The sequence below is a fragment of the Amyelois transitella genome, chromosome 28 (assembly GCF_032362555.1).
Source record: "Amyelois transitella isolate CPQ chromosome 28, ilAmyTran1.1, whole genome shotgun sequence".
Classification (NCBI taxonomy): Eukaryota; Metazoa; Arthropoda; class Insecta; order Lepidoptera; family Pyralidae; genus Amyelois; species Amyelois transitella.
In genome coordinates this window covers 2,097,885-2,115,653 of record NC_083531.1, presented here as the reverse complement: position 1 = coordinate 2,115,653, position 17,769 = coordinate 2,097,885, and the positions used below count along the sequence as shown (strand labels likewise).

General features: G+C 38.8%; 3 protein-coding genes across 3 annotated transcripts; all 3 read left to right on the top strand.

The window, feature by feature from the left end:
- Positions 1-379: 379 nt before the first annotated feature.
- On the top strand, positions 380-3,595 carry LOC106138262 (small ribosomal subunit protein mS35). The gene is made up of 2 exons (XM_013339373.2): positions 380-686; positions 2,752-3,595. The coding sequence occupies exons 1-2, from the start codon at positions 456-458 to the stop codon at positions 3,556-3,558; spliced, it is 1,038 nt and encodes a 345-aa protein (XP_013194827.2). The 5' UTR covers positions 380-455; the 3' UTR covers positions 3,559-3,595.
- Positions 3,596-8,452: 4,857 nt separating this feature from the next.
- On the top strand, positions 8,453-16,618 carry LOC132903547 (uncharacterized). The gene is made up of 5 exons (XM_060952120.1): positions 8,453-8,510; positions 11,806-11,939; positions 12,503-13,401; positions 14,266-14,417; positions 16,434-16,618. Exons 1-5 carry the CDS (start codon positions 8,489-8,491, stop codon positions 16,616-16,618), a joined length of 1,392 nt encoding a protein of 463 aa, XP_060808103.1. The 5' UTR covers positions 8,453-8,488.
- On the top strand, positions 8,795-10,788 carry LOC106138264 (putative aminopeptidase W07G4.4). Its single transcript, XM_013339375.2, has one exon. It carries the CDS (start codon positions 8,849-8,851, stop codon positions 10,385-10,387), a length of 1,539 nt encoding a protein of 512 aa, XP_013194829.2. The 5' UTR covers positions 8,795-8,848; the 3' UTR covers positions 10,388-10,788.
- Positions 16,619-17,769: the final 1,151 nt, after the last annotated feature.

Genomic DNA, 17,769 nt, shown 5'->3' with positions numbered 1-17,769 from the left:
AATTAACAAAGTACATATGTGAATATTGTAGCGGGTATTAGGTTAAGTTAATTTTTTTTATAATTAATATTGAAAGTTTTTTATTATTTATACATTATGTCGTATATAAGTTCTGCTGCGTCTGGCCCCTAGAATACGGTCCTGTCTCTTAATGGACATTTTTTCATTCGATTATTTTTTAAATAGCACCCAATATATATATTTTTTGTTAATCGTTCTTTTCTTTACATAATTCGCAAGTTAGTATAATATAAACATGTGTGAAGTATGTTATTAAAAAACCGGCGGAAAACACACGTTCGCTCCTGGTGGTAAAGAACGAATTTGTGTGCCTTAAAAATTTGGGATAAGTTTGACATATTTGACAGTGACACTAGCTTTCTCGTAAAAAATAACCTCAAACTTAAAATGGCAATATGATTTCTATTTGAAAATTATTAAAAACTACAAAAAAAATGAGTTTATTTATCAGAATTTACAAGCCAAATGGCTTGAATGCAGCATTTAATAATAAAATATGGCGTTTGAACTCGACCAGCACCGACATATCTTTAAAGAAAGGTGATGAAGATGAAGAAGAGTTTCGAGTGTTGGATATTATGAGGAAACGGGAAAGGCAGCAGAGGAGGACTATGAGGAGGGCTGATGTACAGCCTGATAGGGCTGACAGGATGGCTCCTGACCAGGTAAGCTTTTCGTATGTATGTATGTCGTGGCCCAGTCAAAACTACAAAATATGCAGTTTGTTCCGGCTTAGAGATTTGTAATAAAGCGCGTATCCATCATAGTGGCTTCTTGCCATTCTATAGTAGCGCAAAACCTAAAATTAGTTTTGGTAGCCAGTTGCAAAAAAGAAACATTCATTTTTTTCTGACACTTTGGAATAGAATCACTCCATATCTCTCCCATGAATGTGTTAAAATTCGACTAAGGGATAGGCTAAACTTGGGATTTCTGTTGTAGGCGATGGACTAGCAATTTGTCACTATTTGAATCTCAATTCCATCATGAAGCCAAATAGCTAAATATTGCCTTTCAGTCTTTTTCCGGACTGTTTATTAGTATACCTCTAGGTTTGGATTAGAGATATACTAGTTTAGCAGAGTAGTGGTTTAATTTAAATAACGAAGCACTCGGTAAAATAAAAGATATTTTATTTTAAGTTATATATAAGATGAGAGGCAGAGACATAGCAAGAAAGATAAAATCTATCAAAAAATGGAATCAATTCAAAGATGAAATTAGAAGAAAAAACCTCTAAAACTCTAAAGAGGTTTGTTCTCTCCAACACTGTTGGCTCTGTCTAATTGATTTATGATTTAATTTTATTGGGAAGAACAACAGCTATTATGGTTCAATATATGATAAAAACAGCGAAGGATCGTTCATGGTCAAATTGGTAAAGTGCCCATTTACAATGCATGATGCGCAGAAAGGCACAGGTGCGAATCCCATCTGCAAAGGTTGAGGAAATTCAATGGGAGTTCCTTTGTGTAAAAACCTGACTCACCCATGGTCAAAGATATTACCGGGGTCTACTCTCCAGAGAGGTGAGATGCAACTGCGGCTATAGCATGGAGGAAGAAGATGTGATAAAAAATAGTTATCAAAAACCAATTTAACATCCACACAGCTGAAATAAAATAGACATCAGTTAATGAATTAGCGGCACATAGCTTATACCTGCCCAGTCCCTGTAGCATGGCACAGGCGACACCGTTTTTATCGCGCGACGCCACTACTATCGCGCGACGCCACTACTATCGCGCGACGCCACTACTATCGCGCGACGCCACTACTATCGCGCGACGCCACTACTATCGCGCGACGCCACTACTATCGCGCGACGCCACTACTATCGCGTGACGCCACTACTATCGCGCGACGCCACTACTATCGGGCGACGCCACTACTACCCCGCGACGCCACTACTATCGTGCGACGCCACTACTATCGCGCGACGCCACTACTATCGCGCGACGCCACTACTATCGCGCGACGCCACTACTACCGCGCGACGCCACTACTATCGTGCGACGCCACTACTATCGCGCGACGCCACTACTATCGCGCGACGCCACTACTATCGTGCGACGCCACTACTATAGCGCGACGCCACTACTATCGCGCGACGCCACTACTATCGCGCGACGCCACTACTATCGCGCGACGCCACTACTATCGCGCGACGCCACTACTATCGCGCGACGCCACTACTATCGTGCGACGCCACTACTATAGCGCGACGCCACTACTATCGCGCGACGCCACTACTATCGCGCGACGCCACTACTATCGCGCGACGCCACTACTATCGCGCGACGCCACTACTATCGTGCGACGCCACTACTATCGCGCGACGCCACTACTATCGTGCGACGCCACTACTATCGCGCGACGCCACTACTATCGTGCGACGCCACTACTATCGTGCGACGCCACTACTATCGCGCGACGCCATTACTATCGTGCGACGCCACTACTATCGTGCGACGACACTATTATCGTGCGACGCCACTACTATCGTGCGACGACACTATTATCGCGCGACGCCACTATTATCGCGCGACGCCATTTTTATCGATAACGCTTAAAAAAACAATACAGACCCGTTTCAAGTTTTAACAAAAAAAGAAATAACAATAGCTTTTCGCGCGATAGAAACGGCTAACGCGTTCCATTCTTCGGAGGAAGCACTGTATAATTTTATTTAGTAACTCACACAATCATATCTCCTATTTCTAATTCCAGAACTGGGGGAACGTATGGCCCGGCCCCAAAACCTTCCATCCGTCATCAGTGCCCCTGCCACTGCGACAGGGCTACGTACCCAAAGGGCAAGCACCGCCCGGCAAAAAAGCCAATGCTGAATTGATGAAGATACCTAACTTCCTCCACCTCACTCCGCCGGCCATTAAAGCGCAATGCGAAGCCCTAAAGAAGTACTGTACGGAATGGCCGAAGCTGCTTAACTCAACAGAAGCCATCGAAAAACACTACCCAGTTGAAATCATTGCTTCAGACTATTGTCACGCGAGTCCATCCATCCGCAACCCTTTAGCAAGAATCGTGACATTACGCATCAAACTTTCAACGTTAAACTTAGATAAACATGCTCGTGATAAATTTATAAGATTGGTCGGTGATCGTTATGATTCCACGACAGATTTGGTCACGATAACAGCTGACCGGTGTCCTGTTAGGAAACAGAATTTTGACTATGTCAATTACTTGTTAACCGCTTGCTATCATGAAGCGTGGAATTTAGAGGAGTGGGAGAGAGAGAAAGGTGAGGATGACATGGAATATTACGATTTTGATAACAATAAGTCTAAGAGAAATGTTGTCGAATGGTTTTTGAGGTCAAATAATGAATTTAGAGAGTTGACGGACGATGAGATAAGAATTTATGACGTAAGTATGATTCCTGTCGGAGTTGAGTTTAAAGAAGCAGTGTCCAAGCTGATGAATGATGGAGAAACCGAGGAAACGGTGAAGGAATACGGGGATACGGTGAGGAAGTTATTGGGGCTGCCGGAGAGGAAAGTTGTAACGTAGTTGTAGTATTTATAATAAATTGTAATTTAGTTTGTAATTGTAGTTTTATTTGTAGTGATTCTTTGAAGGTTTTATGAAGAGTACTAGCAAGTGTACGGATGTAGTCTGCAACTCCCTGTAGAAAATGGGCATGATTCTACATACTAGCAGTCTGTCCATATTACCAGTAAAAATTTGCCTATGTTGGAACTCAGATATCTTTTTTCTTCGGGGCTTTAGGCCGGGTTGCATCCTCACTACTTTTAGTATTTGTTATAGCGGCAAAGGTTATACATAACTAGCTGTGCCCGCAACTTCGTCGGCGTAGAATAGTTATTTAGGGCATCATTGAAGCCCTCAAGGATGCATAATTTTCCCCGTTTTTTCCACATTTTCCATTATTTCTTTGCTCCTTGTAGTTGCAGCGTGACGTTATATAGCCTAAAGCCTTCCTCGATAAATGGTCTATTCAACGCAAAAAGAATTTTTCAATTCGACCCAGTAGTTCCTGAGATTAGCGCGTTCAAACAAACAAACTCTTCAAATTTAAAATGTTAGTAGTTTTAAAAAAAATTAGCTTTCTTATCACTTGTTTATGAGATAGAATATATACTGCTTGGTGACATACAGACGGCTGATGGGCTAGCAACCTGTCACTATTTGAATCTCAAATCCATCATTAAGTCATACAACTGAACGCGGCCTATTTTTTAGTCTGCGAGACTGTTGACTCTATTTACCCCATAAGCGATAAAGATGTGATTATATGTATGCATGAATCTCTTAATCGTCAAAGGATGGACCTGAGGTCTGCGTATGACGGCGAGTCCGGGGTCCGCTACGTAAACTAACTTGAAGAAAAGCAGGATATATATTTAAAAGTACCCTTTTTCTTATCGGGTTTTAACATGCACCTAAGCAATTTCATGTAAGCACATTTTTCACAATATCCAATAAAAATGTTTTATATCGCTTCACTTACTTCAATACAGTTTTCGGTCGTAAAAAATTTGGTACCTAAATGTATTATGTATGAAAGACTTTTAATAAGTTAGGAAATGTGGTTGTACGTTATTTGTCTTGTGTTTATAGGAACTGTTGAAAATATTTTGGAGAATGATTTCATGGATACCAACGGTAAGGGACAACATTTTTGAAGTAGCATTACACTTACTATATACTTACTATCTTCCTGACTTCGGAGCTGGAACGTAAAAAAATGCATTTTAATTTAGATTAAGGTGCCGTGTGGTTCCTGGCATCAATATAAAAAAAAAGAATAGAACCACTCCTACTCTTTCCCATGGATGTCGTATAAAAGACGGCTAAGAGATAGGCTTATAAACTTGAGATTCTTATTTTAGGCGATAGGCTAGCTACCTGTCACTATTTGAATCACAATTCTATCATTAAGCCCAACACCTAAACGTGTCCTATCACTCTTTCAAGACTGCTGGCTCTGTCTACCCCGCAAGGTGATTTTATGAATGAATGAATTCTATCCCATTTCCATCATAATGCGATTAGTTGTTACCTAGTGACCCTAGTGTAAGAAAATTATCTTTTACTTCTAGTAATGAAGATTGAACACTACGTGTATTGGCCGAACGGCACAGTGCCATTCTACATCAATTCTAATCATTTTGGTGAGTGACATACAAGTTAAACCTACCTGAATACCTACCTGCAGATATCTCAGAGATTCATCATTATATGAATAAATAAATAAATATATACGGGACAAATTACACGGATTGAGTTAGTCTCGAAGTAAGTTCGAGACTTGTGTTACGAGATACTAACTCAACATTACTATATTTTACAAGAAATACTTAGGTACCTATGTAGATAAATATCGAAGACCCATGCCAATAATAGAAAGTTCGGTTCTCATCATGCCCTGGCCGGCATTCAAACCCGGGACCTCCGGTGTCACAACAAGCAAGATGCCGTCAGTTTTTCCTAGGCCTAAGTTTAGAACTTGTTTCGAGGCTAACTCAATCTGTGTAATTTGTTCCGTATATGCAGTTATTTATTTAATTACAAAATTTGAATTAAATACTCTCTTAGTGACACATAGACAACATATGGAACCTACATGTATAATTTCAAAAATCTCGACCCCAGCAGTTCGGACTGAATTCTACCCACGTAAATTTTAAAAGAGGACTCTTCTAAATTTCCTTAGAAGATTTCACTCTGTTTTTATTTAAATTTAGGTGCCGTGTGGTTCCCGGCACCAATAGAAAAAAGAATAGGACCACTCAACCTCTTTCCCATGGATGTCGAAAAAGGCGACTAAGGGATAGGCTTACAAACTTGGAATTCTTTTTTAGGCGATGGATTAGCAACCTGTCACTATTTGAATCTCAATTCTATTATTAAGCCAAATAGCTGAACGTGGCCATTCAGTCTTTTCAAGAGTGTTGACTCTATCTACTTCTATATCCCGCAAGTGATATAGAAGTGACCATATGTAGGTATGTATGTATGCATTCATTCACTAAAAATCTTAACCCTCAACAGATCACGAGCAAACCAATGTGATCTTGACTGCATTGACTATGTTTGCGTACAAGACTTGCCTGAAATTCTTACCTGCACTTGTGGCGCCATCTGGTAGCCAACATGTCCTGGTCATAGAAAACCCGGATGGGGTCAGGCAATGCGTTATAAGTACCACGGGTCACGCGAGGGAGGAACCTCATGTAAGTTAACACTAAAATATAAAATACAAATAAAAATATATTAAACTAGCTGTCCCGGCAAACGTTGTTTTGCCATATAAATGATTTTGAAGTAATTTCTAGTTAAAAAAAATGTTAATTGTGGACAACCCTTATCACTAAGGGTTATGAAAAATAGATGTTGACCGATTCTCAGACCTACTCAATATGCCCACAAAATTTCATGAGAATCGGTCAAGCCGTTTCGGAGGAGTACGGAGATAAACATTGTGACACGAGAATTTTATATATAAGATATTACAAGATAAAACTTCTTTTAGGCGATGGGTTAGCAACCTGTTACTATTTAGATCTCAATTCTATCATTAAGCCTAACAGCTTTCAAGACAAGACTTTAGAATAGAAGCACTCCATATCTATCGCATGGATGTCGTCAAAGGCGACTAAGGGATAGGTTTATAAACTTGAGATCACTTTTCAATGCGATGGGCTAGCAATCTGTCACTATTTGAATCTCAATTCCATCTTTAAGTTATACAGGTAAAAGTGGCGTTTCAGTCTTGACGAGACTGTTGGCTCTGACTACTCCGTAAGGGGTAAAGACGTGATTATAGGCAAGTGAACCATCCATACTGGTCTAGTAACAAACAAAAAACATACATAGTGTTTGCCTGCATCTTTTAATTGGAAGAAAGTCAGTGGGATTTGAACCTGTGTCTCCGTACCTTATCCTTATCGATTCAGTTCAACTACCGACGCTCCTCACGTGTCAATCGTGTCTGTATACATACATACATATAATCACGTCTATATCCCTTGCAGGGTAGACAGAGCCAACAGTCTTGAAAAGACTGATAGGCCACGCTCAGCTATTTGGCTTAATGATAGAAGTGAGATTCAAATAGTGACAGGTTGCTAGCCCATCGCCTAAAAAAAGAATCCAAAGTACGTATATAAGCCTATCCCTTCGTCGCCTTTTACGACATCCATGGGAGAGAGATGGAGTGGTCCTATTCGTTTTTCTATTAGTGCCGGGAACCACACGGCACATCGGTCTGTATGATTAAATAAATACTATTTTCCAGTACCTGACTCTCGGCTACGACTGTCTTCAGTCCCCTCAAATAGATATGTTGATAATGAAGGCTTTAGGATTTGGGTTTGAACATAACCGGGCCATACGGAACTTATATATCAGCGTTCAGAAGGAGAATATTGATCCAAGTAAGAGTTTTTTTTGACTATGAGAACATAGTTTGCCTGAGGGGCATTAACTATTACAGCGGGACAGTTTTAGGCGAGGGCCTGATGTTCCTTCAACAGCCTTTTCGGCAAAAGCAAGGGGCTTCCAGTTGGGACGAACCTCGGCCTTGGACTTTGCCTTTGAGCAATGCGAGCAATGCAACGCTCAACCTTAAGGGTTTTATCTTGACTAACCTTGCCTTAAGGGCCTATAGTGTCGGCGTGGAGCGCCCTGGTACATTGCGGTACCCTGAAGAACGAGCTACTGTTCCTACTTCGCGCCCTGTACCAGATTTTGGTTTAGTTGACAGCTCGTCATTTTACGTATTTCGGCATTATCTTAATACGTCGCATTAGTATCACGTCTCTTGGCTTAACTAGACAACATCTCCTACTTGTCTCATCCACATCCACACTTCCACACTAATAATAAAGAGGAAAGATTTGTATTTTTGTATATTTGTGTGGAATAAACTCAAAAGCTACTGGTCCGATTTTGATAAAATTTGGCACAGATATAGAATAGACCTTCAAAAGTGACATAGGCATAAATTTGTTTTGAAATAAATTAATTTCAAAATATAAAACACAAAAATATGTCCACCCGTGCGAAGCCGGGGCGGGCCGCTAGTTTATTATAAACTAGCTTTTATGCGCAGCTTCGCCCGTGCGAATATAGCGCCATCTACATAATAATACAGGTTTAACGCAAATGCCGCGAGAATTTTAGTTTTTACTTTAAAATTAGTATTCTTTCTCCATTTCAAGAACATTGGTTCAGTTAAGGTAACGCGTGCAATGACAACAAACAAACAAACAAAAATTTATAATACCTAGTTGGGATTTTACTCCTGTTGAATTTACTAAAACCATTTATAGATTAAAGTTTAAATTTCTTATCATTTTTATCAATTCATTACCTTGATCAAATCGGGGATTAGATACCCTAAGGGAATGATGAATGTGGATGAAGCGAAAGAAGTATGAGGAAATCTTGGAAAGAATAGTCTCTGCCGTGAAAGATGCGTGATCATATGTTTGTATGTACGTATTTAGCACAAGTTTTTTCTAAAACAATTTAACTAAGTATTAAGTATTTTTCATGAGATTTGTACCTCCAGATTTTTAAGCGAATCCTTAACAGACTTAATTATAAGTTGCACGTTATTAACGTACCTTAATTTATGTCAGACATTAAATATGAGAAACAAACAATAAACCGTATTTACAATTACTTCGGAACAATGGAAGATAAAGTGTTCTACTGTTATTGGTTGCGCATTGCGCAAACAACCATATCTCTTAATTAATCCCGTCGTATCTGTCATTTACGAAAGATAACGGGCGGCGCTCATTGCGGACTCAAATCAAAAGGGAGCAACATGTCTGTTCACGAGGTGTTTTACAAATTGTACGATAATATATTCATAGAAACAAATTTACAAAACACCGATTACGATGCTGTAGTGTTCATTCTATACCCGGACGAGTTAGGTGTTAATTTGCCGAGACATATTGGAAGTTTTGTAGATAAAGCTGCGAAGATAGATAAACATATTAATAATAGTGTGACAGTGTGGAATTGCGATTATGTATCCGGAGGGAGGCTTATAATATCTCCGATTGGTAAAGTGACTCCTTATCACGATGTTTCTGTTGTCAAAAAAGCCGCCCAGAAAGGAGTGGTGAGGGCGCTCGATGCTGGAGCTAAAAGTCCTTTGATTGTAGTTCAAAGTGTCGTCCATTTTCCTGATGCACAGTTGGTGTGTGTAATGGGAGCGCTGGAAGCTCTGTACTCGCCGTTGCAAATGAGAGAAAGAGTTGCTCCGAACAATTTCACGAAAATTGGTTTCCATGCCGAAGAACAATTAAGTGAAGGTTTTGAGAGAATTGTGAGGAACGCTATAGCCATGGAAAGAGCTAGAATCATAGCTAGGGACATCGGTGGCTCTGATCCAGAAAGAATGGCTCCCGCTAACATTGTTGAGTACATCAAGAACTCTTTTGCTGGTGAAAGTAATATTACAATTAATGTTATTGACGATGAAAAATTGATTGCAAAGGAATACCCTCTTTTGGCTGCTGTTAATAGAGCCGCCAGTCGCGTAGACAGACACAAGGCGAGAGTTGTTGAAATCGAATATAAGCCGTCTGATCTTTCTAGGGTAACTGAAACTTTGATATTAGTCGGCAAAGGTGTGACATATGACACAGGCGGTGCTGACATCAAGATTTCCGGCAGAATGGCTGGCATGGCAAGGGACAAATGTGGAGCGGCAGTAGTAGCAGGATTCCTGAAGGCTTGTTCTATCTTAAAGCCGCCGCATTTGAAAGTGACTGGAGTTTTATGCCTCTGCAGGAACTCCGTAGGGTCTGATTCTTACGTTGCTGATGAATTATTGGTTTCGAGGAGTGGGAAAACTGTGAGAGTAACTAACACCGATGCTGAAGGTCGTCTGGCAATGGCAGATGCGTTGTTTAAAATGGCAGATAGTGCTAGCAAGGAGCTCAATCCTCATATTTATACGATCGCCACGTTGACGGGTCACGCTCGTGCCTGTTACGGAAATAACGTTGCTGCAATGGACAACCACAGTGCAAGAGCTACAAATCATTCTGGCAAGTTACAATTTAGCGGCTCCAGAGTTGCTGAAGGTATAGAAGTGTCCATCGTGCGCCAAGAAGATTTAGCTGTGAATGTAGGAAAGTGTAAGGGTGATGATTTGGTGCAGTACGATACTGATGCGAAAGCGAGGAATCATCAGCTCGCTGCTGGGTTTTTGATTAAAATTGGGGGGTTGGATGATAAGAATTTGAAGTATACGCACTTGGATATAGCCGGCGCTGCTGGGGAGGCGCCCCACGAGCCCAGCGCGGTGCCAGTGGTCTCTTTGTGCCATTTGCATAAAGTTTTCATGTAATTTTTAATGATAAATTGCAATTCAAAGTTCAAATTCAAAATTTTTATTCTTATTATAGGATACTTCGTATCGCTTGATAATTGTTAAACCTTTTGGTTTCACAACAGTTGTTGACGTCAAATAAATCAGGTATTTAAAACTAAGTTTACTGCCGCTTCCAAGGCGTCAGTGCAGAAGAAGCGGTAATAATGTATTTTCTTGATTAATTATATTTTTCAACATCATTGTACCTACTAGATGATAACTTACCAGACGATTTTTTTTATTCATTTGCGCATACCGGTCCAATCTAATTTATCTATAAGATATAAATGTATTCTTACTGTTATCTTTCAGATTGCATCACATATTTTGTTTATAAAAATTTGTTTTTAAATTAATTAAATAAATTCATAAGATAATGATGTTTTTTTTATCGTTATCTAGTTTTCACTTTGTATCCACGCCCAGGATCCTTCTTATTGTAATTCTGATCCATTTAACTGACATTTCACCACCAATGGTCAGCACTCGAAAAAGAATAGGACCACTCCATCTCTTTCCCATGGATGTCGTAAAAGTCGACTAAGGGATAGGCTTAAAAACTTGGGATTCTTTTTTAGGCGATGGGTTAGCGACCTGTCACTATATGAATCTCAATTCAATCATTAAGCCAAATAGCTGAACGTGGCCATTCAGTCTTGTCAAGACTATCGGCTCTGTCTACCCCACAAAGGATGTAGACGTGACCGTATGTATGTATGTAATTGTCATATCTTTTGGTTTCACAACATTGGTTGACTAAACAAGAATAGGCAAAAGTAACTTTGAGAGGCACAAAAGGTCTTTAAAAATTGCGCCCAGACGCACATTTATAAGTTGGAAATAAACAACTAATATCATAAATGCGAAAGTAAGCTTAACCATATTTATTTTGTTTTTTGTCTCTCACGCGTTATCTCCTGAATTGTGAACTAAGAAAATGATAGATATTTTTAATCTAAAATAATATTATTTATTGAAGGAAAAAAAACTATTCTAAATTACAGACTAAACAGATTATTATTTAAAAGACCCCTAAAATACTTGTCATCACGATATAGTTCTCATGGAATTAGCAAAATATTTATGTATAATAATATCACTAGCTGTGCCCGCGACTTCGTCCGCGTGGAATAGTTATAGTATTGGGCATCATTGAAGCCCTCAAGGATGAATAATTTCCCCCGTTTTTTCACATTTCTCATTATTTCTTTGTTCCTTATAGTTGCAGCGTGATATTATAAAGCCTTCCTCGATAAATGGTCTATTCAATGCAAAAATAATTTTTCAATTTGAACCAGTTGTTCCTGAGATTAGCGTGTTCATACACACAAACAAACAAATAAACTTTTCAGCTTTATAATATTAGTATAGATTATCTTGAACCTTATTTTCAGGCGCCATGGATCTTTTTTCAATGGACGACAAACTACCATTTGAGTTGCGCGCGCTTCCTTATGATTTGAACAGCGTAATGCATTTCGGTGAAAGAGAATTTAGTAAGAATGGACACAGGACTATCATTATTTTGGTATAAACTTGTATTTATTAAAACTATTTATTTTTAAGATAGGTTTAGCTTGATGACGATAATAAAAGTATAATTATGTCTAGTTACTAACGCTTCTGTGTGGTTTACGGGTTTAGAAATAGAACCACGCCATATCTTTCCCATTGATGTCGTAAAAGGCGATTAAGGGATAGGCTTATTAATTGATAGTGACTTGTTGCTAACCCGTCGCCTTCAAAAGGAATCTTAAATTTATAAGCCTATCCCTTTATCGCCTTTTACGACATCCATGGGAGTGGAGTGGTCCAATTCTTTTTTGTGTTGGTGCCGAGAACCACACGGCACATAAATTATACATTATTTATTATCATCCACACAAAGATTCTCTGCTTAACCCAATTGTAGACTGTTAGATAATGCTATCAGCATTAAGTCCGCCTATTGTACTTTACAAATTGTAAATGTTACAATACAGAATAAATAAATAAATAAATATTATTCTCATAATAACTATAGATTTATGTTCCTATCAAACTAAATGAACAATACTTTTTTGTACAAATTAATTTATACACAAATTTTAGGATCACAAAGTACAACAAAAAAGAGAGGGACTCTCTGATCTAGACTTGCGGAAAATAGACATTGTCTATGGCCCTGAGTGCAGGAAAAGAGATCGTCTAGAGAAGATCGATCTATGTCAAGGTTTCCCCGGTGTAGCTAGAAGGAAGAGAGAAGTAGGAGATTTTGTAAGAGAAAAAAGAAATGTAGACGAGCCAGTCACACAGAAAGAAGAGGTGAAACCTACTGAAGTTAAGAGTTTAAGAGTTAATCCCGATATAACAGCTCCACCTGAACTTGCAGATAATAGTACGAATGATGCAGAGGAGGAATTCATGAGATTATTAGAAGATTTGGGTATTAAAGATGGCGTTGACGAAGTAACATCTTTCGTTTACAAGTTAGGTGCTCAAGCGTTGAATAAAACGAGAATCAAGTATTGTAACGTAACTAACGTTACTAAAGATGAAATAAAACTTGTTAGACGTTCTGCCGAAAGGAGGCCTGATATATTTGGCGTTGTTGAAACCATCGCAGAGTATGTGAAAGATATGGTCGATCATGCTCTGAGTAATATAACAGCATTTTGCGAAGCGGTGGACGATTTTAAATCATATCAAAGACAGAGATGCAGCTATTACAGTGGTGGAGCTAATAGATGTCCAGTTTTCTATAGATCAACCAAAACCGGACCTCTTTTCCATTCTACCAAACACAGACCTATAATTCCACAATCAACCAAACACGCAGGTAGTTATCATAGACCTATATTGTATCACCAAGGTAGAAGAACTGATGATACTCCTGAAAATCCTGACGATGGTGAAAGAAAAAAAAGAGATGTAGGTAATAAAGAAGAATTGGGAGGTGAGAGTGAGAGGAAGAAGAGAGAAGCGCAAGAGTTTATCGGGCGAAGGTATAAGTAAGTTTTTGTGAAGAATCATATATTATAATTGGCGATAACGTTTGACAGAATAAAATTGCAGGAGCTTTTTATTTAATTGTATTTTTTTCCTAGTCTTACTTGTGGGCTTCAAATCTGAATAAAACAATTATTAATAGGTTTATTACTAATATTATTCAGATCAATGATATGTTTAACAGAAGTGACACAATTTGAGTCAGCAAAGTCGCTAAATTGACCTATAAGGCGTGGTTGTTGCTATTGCTTTTTGAATTTAAAAGTAAAGATTCGATCCCCAGTCAGGTCGTGTTGAAATGTGAGAAATTGTTTCCTGTTTTTATTTTCATAAATAATACAGTATATTTCAGTATCAAGTTACTAAAGGAACATTAGGGACTCTTTCAAATTCCCAATTAGTGTAATCATTGTCCTAATACCCGTGTGGTTCCCGGCACCGATAGCACTCCAGTCTTCCTCATGGATGTCGTAAAAGGCGACTAAGGGATATGCTTATAAACTTAGAATTCGTCTTTTATGCGATGGGCTAGCAACATGTCTTTATTTGAATCTCAATTCTATCATTAAGCAGAACAGCTGAACGTGGCCTATCAGTCTATCAAGACTGTTGGCCCTGTTAACCCCGCAAGGGATATAAACTTGATTGGTGATTATGTATGTAATATTTTTATAATAAAAAATAAAACGAAGGACTAGGTTATGTTTTCTTAAATTTAGTCGGTAGGTAAGATAATGAGATATTTAATTTGAACTATGACAATTCAAAATTAATACCTACGTCTACATATCAATAGGAATCTTTCGTAACTCACTGTTAGATTTTAGTCAGATATTTTTTTGGAAGCTGCCCGTTTACCCTTGTAGCGTTCGGAAGGAAACCGAAATGAAGTGGGACGAGTCCGTAATCACCATGGAGAAGACGGAGAGACCTAAAAAGAAGGTTCTAGAAGGGCATAGAAATAAACGTAAAGATAACAGGAAAAGGTATGATCTCTTTTACATTTATACTTGTATAAGTTTGTTTGTTAGACTAATCTTGAGAAAAACCTATTTATTATTTTTTTTATCATGGTCCCCGCGGAAGACCAGCGTTCTGATATCCTACTTATATACTACGACAATTTTTTATTTATTTATTTTCAAAATCTCATATAAATAAATTAATCTGAACAATGTATTCTCTCGTCCACATTTCTATTCTAAGTTTGGATTGTTGTGAAGTTGACTTTGTTGAAGAAAATGCTGCAGTGCAGTTCTTTACCGCTTCTTCTGCACTGACGCTTTGGAAGCGGCAGTAAACTTAGTTTTAAGTAACTTATTTCACGACAACCAATGTTGTGAAACAAAAAGATGTGACAATTATTAAGCGATATGAAGTATCCTATAATAATTTGAATGCTGAGAGGCAATTTTGGTACAAAATTGTTATAGGTTAATTGTTTTTATTCTTTTATGGTCCTTGTTATGTTGGCTGGAAGAGATTGCTTAGCGATAAGTCCGCCTTTGCTCAACATATTCGTAATGTATGTTTCTACTCCATATGTATTTTTTATGAGCTATAAAGATAATTTGTATTGTATTGTCCTTGTTATGTTTTTATGTTACAAAATAAACATATTTTTCTTTCTTTCTTCTTCATGAAAATGCAAACATTGTCTGCGGGTGTTCAAGGCTATGTGTGTAGCCGTGGCGAGCCGTACAGTACATTATAGTAGATCACGTATTTTTTTTGAGAATTTAGTGTAAAAAGTAGGTAGAACTAGAAATAAAAAAAAATGATAGGTATTTTGACGGCCTCTGTGACGCAGCGGTAATACGCTTGTCTGTGACTACGGAGATCTCGGGTTCGAATCCCGGTCAGGGCATGATGAGAAACGAACTTTCTCCGACTGGTCTGGATCTTGGATGTTTGTCTATTCAAGTATTTATTACAAAATATAGTATCGTTGAGTTAGCATCTCGTAACACAAGTTTCAAACTTACTTCGAGGCTAACTCAATCTGTGTAATTTGTCCCGTATATATTTATTTATTTATTTATTTAATTTTGTCTGCTTAAGGCTCTGGTAGGTTTGCTCTGAACATGATTACAGGGTCGATGGAAAAGAAGCAAAAAGGAATAAAAAGGAGCGTGCTGTGCCCATAACGGTGCAGCTTTCGAAGAAGAACAAGGAGTTTTATGGGGAAAGGAAGTGGCCTGATGGTGTTGTTAGATATATTATCACTAATGATAAGAAATGTAAGTACTGCCGTGCGGTTTGGAATAGGAACACTCAAACTTTATACCCTAGCGGGGTAGACACTCAGCTGTTTGGCTTAGTGATAGAATTAAGATTAGAATAGTGACAGGTTGCTAGCCCATCGCCTAAAAGAATAACCCCAAGTTTATAAGGCTATTCCTTAGTCGCCTTTTATGACATCCGTGGGAAATAGATGGAGTGGTCCTATTCTTTTTTCTAATGGTGCCGGGAACCACACGGCTATTTTATTATTTTATCCCATGGATGTCGTTAAAGGTGACTAAGGAATCAGGCGCACATTCATGTAGTGCAAGCTTCCATGCTAATATCGGAGAGAAAAAAAACACAGCGGAACGTGGCATTTATGTCTTTTGAAGTCTGTCGGCTCAGTCTACCCCGCAAGAAAAATAATCGTGATTATATGGTATGAATGTTTATTATAACGGGAAAAACATATGGTCACGTCTATATCCCTTGCGGGATAGACAGAGCCAACAGTCTTGAAAAGGCTGAATGGCCACGTTCAGCTATTTGGCCTAACGATAGAATTGAGATTCGATTAGTGGCAGGTTGCTAGCCCATCGCCTAAAGAAGAATCCCAAGTTTGTAAGCCTATCCCTTAGTCGCCTTTTACGACATCCATGGTTCAGAGATGGCGTGCTCCTATTCTTTTTTTGTATTAGTGCCGGGAACCACACGGCAAGTGATGTGAATCCTTTTGTTTTGAATACCATTCTTATGTGAATCCTCTATGTTTTTTGCATATCTACCATGCTTCTTAATGCAAAAACAGATGACCTGACTGACCTCAGACGGCGTTTGGACGCCGTCAACGGCATCCTGAAGGCTCGCACGTGTGTGACCCTGGAGGAGATCACGGAGCAGGACGCCGAGAGGTTTGAGGACTATCTGGTGCTGGATGGCAGCGCTGATTATATTACTGGCAGGGTCGGCGGGAGGCAGGTGGGTTTGGATTGAAAATACATACATACATATGGTCACGTCTATATCCCTTGCGGGTAAGACAGAGCCAACAGTCTAGAAAAGACTGAATGGCCACGTTCAGCTATTTGGCTTAATGATAGAATTGAGATTAAAATAGTGACAGGTTGATAGCCCATCGCCTAAAAAAGAATCCCAAGTTTGTAAGCCTATCCTTTAGTCGCCTTTACTTATGTCATATCCCAGAAAATTTCATCATTAACATAGCCGAATGTCGCCTTCGAGTCTTAGAGTCTGTTGGCTCTGTCTACCCCGCTGGTGCCGGACTGGAGTACCGACTATGTTACTGGCAGATTTGGGGGCAAGCAGGTGGGTTTGTCTTAAAAATATATATCATTGAATTTCATCATTAATATAGACGAAGGTCGCTTTCGGGTCTAAGAGACTGTTGGCTCTGTCTACCCCGCTGGTGCCGGACTGAATTACCGACAATGTTAGTGGCAGATTTGGGGGCAGGCAGGTGTATGTATTTCAGAGGGATGGGCTTATACCTTTTCATTTGCCAGCGGCCCTGTTTAGTTTTTTGCATTTCATTCACATTTTTCTAAACTTTCTTTCCGCAGTATCATTGCATTCTTCTCTTGCTTCATTCACATTTAGGTATCATTCTTTTCATGAAAGCTTGTCTAAAATTTGACTGACTTTTCACCAGAACGTTATCATAAATCTTAATGCGTTCTCGGAGTCTTGTGACTGTGGATTCATCTGCGTCGTAAAGTTGTAAAGATGTGATAATTACAGGTATGTAGGTAGTTGAAAATGACGAGACATTGAATAATTGATTAAGAGGATTGTATGTAGGCCTAGTAATTCAGTGAAATCTTTGAAACGTTTACAATATGTATGTAAATAGGAATACCATTTTGCACAAGAAAAATGTAAAATTCACTAAGTGTTCAGGTAAAATGACAGAGATAAAATGATTCGGAAATTTCTCGTAAAATCATCTCGAAAGTACCTACATAAAAGTTAAATAAAATAATAATAGTTATAATACAATAGAAGGCTAATAAAAGTACCTGTTTATCACAAATACTATTAGAAAAAAAAACTGTTTTCATTTTGAGCGCGCGTGACGAGTTTGGGATCAAAAACAATGTAAGGGTGCAGTCACATATGTGGTCAAA

What these genes read in the sequence shown, in the direction of transcription:
- LOC106138262 (XM_013339373.2), top strand. Translation starts at nt 456, where the DNA reads ATGAGTTTATTTATCAGAATTTACAAGCCAAATGGCTTGAATGCAGCA. An exon ending in ACAGGATGGCTCCTGACCAG is followed by an intron (nt 687 to 2,751) that starts GTAAGCTTTTCG and finishes TTCTAATTCCAG; the next exon opens with AACTGGGGGAACGTATGGCC.
- LOC132903547 (XM_060952120.1), top strand. Translation starts at nt 8,489, where the DNA reads ATGCGTGATCATATGTTTGTAT. An exon ending in GCGTGATCATATGTTTGTAT is followed by an intron (nt 8,511 to 11,805) that starts GTACGTATTTAG and finishes CCTTATTTTCAG; the next exon opens with GCGCCATGGATCTTTTTTCA. An exon ending in ACAGGACTATCATTATTTTG is followed by an intron (nt 11,940 to 12,502) that starts GTATAAACTTGT and finishes CACAAATTTTAG; the next exon opens with GATCACAAAGTACAACAAAA.
- LOC106138264 (XM_013339375.2), top strand. Translation starts at nt 8,849, where the DNA reads ATGTCTGTTCACGAGGTGTTTTACAAATTGTACGATAATATATTCATA.